The 9,342-nt window shown below is 65.3% G+C and overlaps 1 protein-coding gene across 1 annotated transcript in view; it reads left to right on the top strand.

The window, feature by feature from the left end:
- Positions 1-9,189: 9,189 nt before the first annotated feature.
- Positions 9,190-9,342, top strand: part of RPL29 (ribosomal protein L29) — a 3,680-nt gene continuing 3,527 nt past the window's right edge. Inside the window, exon 1 of the mRNA XM_015568357.1 lies at positions 9,190-9,286. Coding sequence (XP_015423843.1) covers positions 9,205-9,286 — 82 coding nt within the window. The 5' untranslated portion in view covers positions 9,190-9,204. The remainder of the gene's footprint in view (positions 9,287-9,342) is intronic.

The following is a 9,342-nucleotide window of genomic DNA, read 5'->3' as shown; positions in this document are numbered from 1 at the left end:
CACCCCACCGCCTGCTGCTCCCCGCGCCCGGCCAGAGCCCCTTCCTGCCCCTCCCAGCATGACGGCCACCTGCCCTTTGCAGCCTTTAGCACCTTCCACCTCCTCCCCCATGAAGCCCTCCGTGACCACCAGGCTGGATCAGAGCTGCTTCTGGGTCCCGGATCCCTGTGCCTCCTGCTTTGTGGCACCAGGCATTCTCCCTACAGGGCTGGTGGCCACCCCATCAGGATACGGGCTCAGCGGGCATGGGGCTGGGTATGGTCACCTCGGCGGCCCAGTGCCCTGCCCGGGGCTGGCTCCACATGGCCGCCGTGACCCGATGGGCAGAGAGCTGCCCTGCCTGCTGGCGGCCATGGGCCCTGGGCTCCTGGGCTGTGGCCCCGACAGAGCTTGGTGTCTGAGCAGGTGGCTGACTATGCGAGAGGTCGGAATAGATGGTTGCCAACTCCCTGGCAGCCTCAACCCTCTGCCGGGTCTCCCTCAGCCGAGCTGCCAGGCCTTCTGCCAGGGACCAGGAAGCGGGGACTGGCCCGGGCCCAGGGGTGGCGGGGCAGGCCGGGGGACAGTCGGAGCAGCAGGAGATGCAGGCAGGCGAGGAGCTGAGACCTTGACAAGGTGACGGGTGGCAGAGTCTCGGGGGAGGGCATGAAGACTTCAGTGACAGAACCCCACCCTAACTCACACCCACTCCCAGCAGCTTCTCCCCAAACTTCTGCTTGGCTCCAACCGTCTGTCACTGTGGCTGGTGATTCACACACTCGCTCCTTTCCTCTTCCCGACTAATTATAGCTCCTGCGTGTTTCCCCCGGAAAACTGTCCTTTAAATATATATATATACATATATATACATATACACACACACACACACACACACACACATCCCCAAGCCGGCAGCCATCCTCAGCTGCAGCTCAGCCGGCTCTGAGGACAGGAAGGTCCCAGGTGTGGGACACCTTCCCTCCTACAGAGGAAGGGACAGCTGGACGCAGGGGGGACACGGGACACCCAGTGCAGGGCCCAGGCCAGTCCTGGGGGCTCTGTGGAGGCTACTATGGGCTTGTGGCTCCGACATTGCAGCCTCGACACCCGCCGAAGCAGGCCCCGCTGGCCCACCGGCCGCCAGGACACGGGAGTTCAGGGCTTGCGGGGCTCAGGGCCCCACAGCCACCAGCCCCAGGGATGGGGGGCATGAAGCCGCAGTGCGGGGAGCCGGGACTCTGGCTGGGGACGCAGGGCCAGGGGCCTGGGCAGAGGGAGGGCCCAGGGCCACTGGATCCTCCAGGAGCCGGCAAGCACACGGCCCCGGACCTGCCTGTCCATCCTCTGCCTTCGGGAACCACAGCAGCTCCCCTGGAACTGGGCCGGAGTCGAGACCACAGGTGCCATCTGAGAGCTTCGTGGGGCCCACGTGTGGACGTCGGCGCAGGTGTCTGAGCAGGAGGCGTACGGCCGGGGAGAGAAGACTGTGCCAGGCCAGGGCCCAGAGCACCAGTGCCAGACAGCCTGGACAGAGAGAGGGGGGCAGAGGGAGAGAGCCAGCCAGACGCAGGGGGCGGAGCAAAGGACAAAGATAAACCCAGAGAGGAGAGACAGGGACACAGGTAGGGGACCCAGCAACGAGGCGGCAGCCGGAGCCCCAGACTGAGCAGCAGAAAGTGGGAGCAGAGAGATGGAGGCGAAAGCCGTCCTGGGCTGGGCTCTGCTGGCCTGGTGGGCAGGGCCTGGTGTGGGCGTTGGGAAGGGGGTGCCTCCTCGTCTCCATCAATCCAGGAAGGCGGCCCTGAGGAGGTGCGCATGTGGGCGTTAGTTGACGTGCGGGTGCAGGGGCGAGTGGACAGGCGGAGAGGCTGTCAGGACCAGCTGTCTGAAGCTGGCCTGGCCCATCTCCATCAGCTCGAGGCTGAGACCCTACCCGGGCTGAGGAGAAGCCGCACAGGGTTGCCTGAGGCCCGAGGGCTCCTGCCTGGTCCTGTAGGGCCCCTGCCTCCCGGCAGAGTGGGGGCCTGGGGAGCGGAGGCAGGTCCAGAGCTCCTCTGAGCCTAGGACATGGAGCAGCCTTCTGCTGTGGGACACCCCCGTTCCCCACCAGCCACCAGGAAATGTCCCCCGCTAGCAGCTCCCACAGGACAGGTCTGCTCCCTGCTCACATCCCTTGGGCAGGTCTCAGCCTAGGACTGGGCTTCCTTCCTCTACCCGGTTGATGTATCCAGTATATGTTAACCACATCTCATTTGCTCTTCATAGAGCTAGAAACACTTATCTCTTTCACACCACAGTACGTGCTCTTACCCATTTTTTTCCAACAACCATACAGTTGGTGATCTTGGTGATTGCATGTGTATGCAAACTTAACTCAGCAGATCTAGATTGCTCAACCGTGGCCGGAGCCCAGGAGACGGGCGCAGGCCCCCAGGGTGTGCTCTTGAGCCCGGGAAGCGGGAGTGAGTGACCGCTGACCCCTGGGAGGGGGTGTCGCGGTGCAGGAGGAGGGGGTGTGCAGGCTCCCATGCTCGGTCCCGCCGCCCCAGGGGGCCTGGGACACGAGGGCGCCCGGGACATTTTGAGTGAAGCGCCTGGCTCATGGATTCCCGACGCAGACCAAGGAACCTCCTTTCGTAATGACGCCACAACACGGGAGGCATCGCAGGTGGGGCGTGGAGTCTGACAACCCGGCTCAGCCTTGGTGGGTGGCCGAGCCTCAGTTTCTTCATCTATAAAATGGACGGCCAGGAACGCCCACCTCAGAGAATGCGGGAACCGGCGTGGCAGTGCTTTAGTCGCCCCAGCTCCCACCAGAGTCCCCAAACTTAGCTCTGGAGGCCCCTGTCCCCATCTAGGACCCTCCTCGTAAGAGCAGCCCCCAGCCCCAGCCCCACTGCGGCCGGGGCAGACCAAGCTGAGGTCCGAGGGGAAAGGGAAGGTCCTGGTGGAGGCCAGGAGGCAGGAGAGCTGGTTGCGGGACCTCCTGGGTGGGGTCCCTCCTGGGTGGGACCACCGGTAGCCCCCTCCTGGGCCTCTGAGCACTGGGGATCAGACTGGCCAAGTGCCTTCCTGCTCCGACCTGAAATCCCAGGGCCGACACCCCGTGCACCCCCGCCCTGGCTCCGGCCCCCTTCCTGGCCAGCCTGGCCTTTGGCCACAGCTCCTCCAACAAGGAGAGAAGAGTGTGCCTGGCCCACCCCCACCCGAGACCGCTTTTAGCCCCGGAGGAACTCGGCGTCCTCCCAGCAAGGGTGCGTGGGCCGGCTGGTATTAATAGCTCAGCCGGAGGAGGTGACCGGGGCTTCACAGCCAAGCCCTGGAGGCTTCGTGTCCCGGGTGGGAGGGCGGCCCTCTGGTCCGCACGTCCTCTGCTGGCTCTCCCGCCCCCTCCCGGGCTTCGCGCACTCCCTGCAGCCTCCACCCGTCACACGTGCCTGGTTCCTGCCTCCGGTGAATCTCCTGTGGCCCCGGTGGAGGGGGCGACCTTGGGGGTCAGGGCCCCAGCGGTGGGTGGACGGCCTGAGGCTGATCCGTGACCGGCCTGTGGGAGATGAGAACAGTGCGGCCTGTGATAAGGCTGCCTCCTTGGCACCCGCTCCTCCTCCGCCCGATGGCCTCTCGTTCCTGCTGGCCTGCTCCCCCGCTCCCTCCCTGGCTGCTCCATGGGCTGGTCCCCAAACATCTGTCCACGCTGGGCCCAGGAAGGAGAAGAGGCGGCAAACCCGGGACAGGATGGCAAGAAGCTGGGACGATTCCTTAGCAGGTGGAATGGGGAAACTGAGACAGACGGCGGACAAACTGGGTGAGCATTTGACCGCAGGTACAGGCACCTCCCTAGTGATCACATCGAAGCTCCAGGCCCAGAAAAGCAGCAAAACCCGGTGGGCGAAGCCAAGACCAACAGCCCCCTGCCCTGGCGACCTCAACCCTGAAAGGGATGAGTATTCTGCTGAGACCTCCCCTAAGGTCCGCCGGCAGGAGAGAGATAAAAACCCTAAAGACAAAGGCCCCAGTGCCTGCTCTCCCTCATACCTGCCCCAGCCACTCACCCTCACTGTGTTCGCTCATCGCCCCCCACCCGCAGCCCAGGGGGCAGAAGCAGGCAGCACTGATGGAGAACGATGCTGTTGGAGGTGGGTGCCATGACCACCCACGTTTCAAAGACGAGCGACCGAGGCTCCCATCCGAGAGCGGCCAGGCCCCCGGCCCTGCTCTAGTCCTTTTCACAGTCATGGTCACCCCCTCTGTCACTGGTCCTGTCCCAGCTCATTTCCAGGAAATAGGAAGGCCGAGCCTGACCCCTGACCTCTGACCCCACCTCAGCCTGAGTCCTGACCCTGACCTCAGACTGTGCCTGGCTCTCCATCCTTATTGGGTTCTCACCAATGGGCCGTACCCTCGGACCCCTGACGGCAAGCCACGTCTGGACCTCTGACCACCGGACAAGACTCAAACCCGAGCCTCTGACCTGTGGCCTCGGCTCCATGTTAAGGCTCCAGCCCTAGGTCCAGGGTGAATCTGGGCCACCAACCCCTCTCTTCCTCCCCAGGCTGAGTCTCCAAGGCAGCCCAGGTCTAGCGAGGACTGGTCCGCACCTCCCTGTCTGAGCTCCGTCCGGGGCTCACCCCGGCTCAGCCCAGAGGGGGCCACCCATGCTCCTCACCTCACTCAGCCAGCTCCACCCCGAGTTTTGGACGAGCTGACACAGGAGCGCGTCACACCAGGCGACTGAGGACGTGGACGCGCGGAGGCTGGAACCATATGCCATGTCTGGGCTGGATCTGGTTGGCTTGGCCCTTGGGGGCAGAAGGAAGGGAAGCAGACAGGCAGATGGACCCTCGTGTGCGCAGACGCCACGTGGGGGGTGTGCAGGCGCCTGGCCACCTGGGGCCGGGACACGCTCCTCGGGGGCAGAGAGGCAGGCGTGCCCACGCCCCCCACCCCGGAGGACACGCATCATGAAACATGCGACACTCCCTCAATGCCTGCACCTCGTTTTCTTTCTAGCTGCTGAAGCCATATTCCCAGCGGCTCAAAGTGGGTACGGGGTCCGCATCCCAGCTGTCCTTCCCGCCAGCCGTGCGACCAGGGCCACGCGGCTCAGCCTCAGCCCCCGGGTGCCTCAGCCCCTCGTGGGAAAGCCCATGTGATGCCACCTTCCTCGGGGGTTTCATGAGGACAACGTGCCATTGTGGAGGCCGCGGCCCCGCTCAGGCCTGGCAGCCGGCCAGACTCCCCAGGAGAGGCAACTGATGTTTTCTCGGAGTTCAAAGTCCAGCTGCTCCGCGGAGGGTCAGGGGCTCCCCTCCTGCTCCCACACGAGGGCTCCGGGGACACGGTTGGGAAACCCTTGACCTAGATTGCAGGCCGCCAGGAGGAGGGAAGATCGCAGGGGCTGACGATTACGGGAGTTGGGGCGGCAGGCGGTTCGTCGGTGTGGAATTAGGTCACAGAATTCTTAAAACAGAGGAGCCACAGGAGCCCGAAAACCTCAACCTCTCAGGGCCCCCTGCTCCCCCGTTTCCTGGGCCACGAGTGGCGGGACTGACCACGGAAGATGGATTCCCGCCTTGGACAGAGGGCTGGGCTGGGCTGGGTGCGGCCGTGGGCTCTGCCCTGCGTGTCCGGCAGCACCAGCTCCACCACGAACTCCAAAGCCCCCTGTTTCCTGGGGGCTCCCTGCTTCCCCTCTCCCACTGGGCTCAGGTCCCAAAGGTCTGGCCAGTCCCAGACGCTCCCCCCGACCCCACCACCTCCACTGCCCTCCCAGGACCCTGACCAGCCCCTGGCGGCCTGAGGTGGATCCAGAAGACGGTCCCTGCTGTCCTTAGCCTCCAGGCGCCTGGCAGAGGGGGCTCTGGGCACACCGCTGACCTCAGGCCCCAGCCTCTGGGGCCTCCCTCTCCTCCCGAGGGAGGCACAGGAGGTGGGACAAGGTGAGCCCCGTGTGCTGGGCACCTACGCGCCTCCTCCCCGATGGACAGAGGGCCAGATGGGGCAGTGACACGCCCAAGGCCACCCAGCTGGGAGTGCAGCGGAAGGACTGGACCACACACTGCTCCTGAGAAGAGGGGCTAGAAGGGGGGTCCCAGAGGTGGGGTGGGCCACCCCTCGACAGCAGCAGCAGAGACCCCCCAGGCAGCGCCTCCAGACCCCCGTCTCGGGGAGGGTTCTGGCTGAGCCCCACCTTGTGCCATCCCCGCATGGCCTTCCCAGGTGGCAAGCCAGGGCACCACTCATAATTGGCCTCATTAGGCGGCTGGGCTGCCCAGGGGATGGGGGGAGCGGATGCTGGGCCCCTGGGGACAGGCCAGACAGCCTCCCGTTAATTACCTGAAAAATCAGACAATTAGGCCTCCTGCCACCAGCCTGCCCACGTCCTGCTGGCCCCTAATTACCGACGGCTGTGAGCTGGCCGGGAGTGACCTGGATTTCCACGGAGGACCAGCCACTGCCGTCTCCCTCCCCCGCCCGCATCCATCACTGCCCACCCACTCTCGCCTGCTGAAGGCAGCTTGGCTCGGGGAGGGGAGAGAGGAAGCCTGAGCCCTGAGCCCCTCAGGGACGGGCGGGCTGCTGAGGGGGCGGCAAAGACCCAGCAAGGGCTCCGGGAGGCCAGGTGTGGGGTGTGAAGTGGCTGACCTCCCCTCAGCCCGGCTGCTCCCGGGGAATAATCCTGGGCTGTGTTCAGGAGTAGCAGCAGCAAAGAAGAAGCTGAGAGCTCTCCCTGGGCGCGGCCCAGCCCAGAGGATGCTGGGGGCCTGGGCCTAGCCCCGGGGAGCCCCCCATCCCCAAGGGGGACACCCGGACAGAGCACACCCAGGGAGGTGCAAACAGAGGGGCCTGGTCTGGCCGGGGTGGTCCTGACAGGCCAGGAGCGTTGGTCCAGGCAGAGGGACAGCACGAGCGAGGGAACAGCGTGCTCTGAGCACAGAGAGCAGCCCCCTCCGCGAGCACCGGCCATGGGGTAGGGGCAGCTAGACTGGCCCGGGACCAGGAGGGATGAGCAGGGCTGGGTGGACACAGTGGGGTCTAGAGGAGGTCAGAGGGGTCAGGTTAGGCAGAGGCGCTGGCCCTCAGCCTCCACGCAGGCAGGGCCTGAAGGAGCAAGTCCGTGTGGGGTGCAGGCCCACTAGGCCGCTGCAGAGAGCATGGGGCCGCCCCCTCCACAGCCCATTTCCTCCCCTGGTTTCCTGTGCTGAACTGGAGTCTCTTCTCTCCTGTCTCTGGGGGACTTGGAGAAGGTGCCACTGTTCAGAGGGACACCCCCAGTCCAGAGAGGTCAAGAGGCTGGGCTGAGGTCACCTCGCCAGCTGTGGGGGTGGAGATGGTGGCCCCGCCAGTGAGGGGCCCCCCGTGGCCAAGTGCTCCCTCTGCAGGCGCTGTGCTATGCGCCGGGCCCTCGGACGGATGGACGGACGGGGATCTGAGGTGAGGCTTTGCCTGGACTGGCCACCTTTGCCGCAGCCTCGAACCGAGGCCTCCAGACTCCTAAGAAGCGCTCCTCTCCTGCACCCCATCTGAGTCTTGGGGGAGGCCAGGGAAACGGGGAGGCACTCATGCACCTAGACAGCCTGCCCCCAGCCTCAGTTTCCCCGTCTACCCAGGAGGCCGTGGTGGAGCCATGGAGAAGGGGCCGGGAAGGCCTTGTTAGCTGCCTTTCCTGTGTGCTGGGCCTTGAGACTCCGCGTGGCCCGAGGCCAGGAGCTGGAGCACGGTGCTCCTGTCTGTCCCCTCCCACTGACCCGGGCTGCTGACAGTCTCTGCGGAGCTGCCGTGTGTCCACGGCCAGCGTTGCCCTGGCCGCCCAGGTATCTCCTGTGAAACACACTGATTTGCTGCGTGGTGATGACCAGAGGGATGTGGGGCTCCTGCCAGGTGCTCCCCACAGAGTCAGGGCCCCGTGACACACGTGGGCACACACGTGCACCCAGCCCTGACCGCCCGCCACCTCGGGGCCCAACGTGGCTGCAGGTCACTCCTCAGGAGACAGGCCTCGCCCTGTGCAGCCCCCGGGGCGCTGTTCCCACAGACGCAGGGATGGCGGTCCCAGGAGAGCCCTGCTTACCGTCTTCCTGTTCTTAGTCCCTTGGTCAAGTGCTTACACCTTCTGACCTTGGAGGGCAGGCCTGGGCCTCGCTCACTGTCACCCCGTCACGGAGGTGGGCCCAGCGTGTGACACATAGAGGGGCCCTGCTACTGTAGGCAGGACTGGTGGCTGATGGAGGCCTGAGTGATCGTCCAAGTCCTCAGCCAGCTGGTAGCAGGTGCAGGACTTGAACCTGGGTCCTGGGCTCTGCATGCTGCATCTCACATTCGCCCTCCTGACCCCTCAGCCAGGGTCCCCTGCAGGATGTAAGGGTATCTGAACGCCCCCATCTGAGCCCAACCTCGGCCGGCCCCTGGGCAGCCTGGATCCGCAGGTCACAGGCGGCCTGCCTGCCCCTCCCCCTGCAGCCTGGCCGGCCCAGGCGGAGACCTAGCGGAAGGTCACACTGCCTGGGCCAGGAGAAGTCCGCCCTTTGACCTCATGTCCAGGGGCCAGAGCTGGGCAGAGAACACAGGTGGGAGAAGAGTGGAAGGAAGATGAAAAGGGGGTCCCTTACACCTCACCTCTCCCAAGACCCAATGAGGGAAATGTGAGGACCCGCACCTTTGGGTGGGGGTCCTTAGAGGCCAGGGAGGTGGGGGAAGACAGGCCTGAGTCAGCCTGCAGGTGGCCTGTCCCTAGCCAGCTCGCCACCACCTCCCTGCACCGTGCGAGTCAGCCAGACCCAGCTACACCGCCCTCCTGGCCCATCGCTGAGCGCGCCAGTGGCTGCTTTCTCTGCAGCCTCAGTGTTGCCATCCAGAACCAGGCGGACAGAGATCCAATGAACAGGCCCCAGGCATTGTGGGTGATCCGCACCCGCTGGCGACTGTGCACTGCCCGTTGGGCTGTCGGAAAACTGAGGTCTGGAGAGGTAAGGTGATATCCCAAAGGCAGCCACAGCACCATGACCCGCACCCTCGCCCCCTGGTTTGCGGCAGACCGGCTCCAGCAGCGTCCAGGCAGCTGAAATCTGTGGTCTACCCTGCGTGTGGGGAGCCGTTCACATGTAGTCAGGTTCATTTGACGGTGTGGGGCAGGAAGGGGTGGAGGGGCCCCGCCCTGAGTGTCTGTGGGGTTCTCCTCCACACAGACTTCCTGCTGGAGAGAGCCCGCCGCCGCCCCCCTCCGCGATGCCACCGGGGTCAAGGCCAGCCTTCACCCCAGCTATGCTCTGGAAACACCGCCCTGGGGGGCAGGCCTGGAGAGAAGCGGGTGAGAGAGGGCCACGTGCCCTTCCGCGTCCTGCACCCCAGCCCTGCCAACCCTCC

Source organism: Myotis davidii, unplaced genomic scaffold (genome assembly GCF_000327345.1).
Source record: "Myotis davidii unplaced genomic scaffold, ASM32734v1 scaffold663, whole genome shotgun sequence".
Taxonomy (NCBI): Eukaryota; Metazoa; Chordata; class Mammalia; order Chiroptera; family Vespertilionidae; genus Myotis; species Myotis davidii.
The sequence above is the reverse complement of the archived record's forward strand: the minus strand, read 5'-3'. Positions and strand labels throughout refer to the sequence as shown.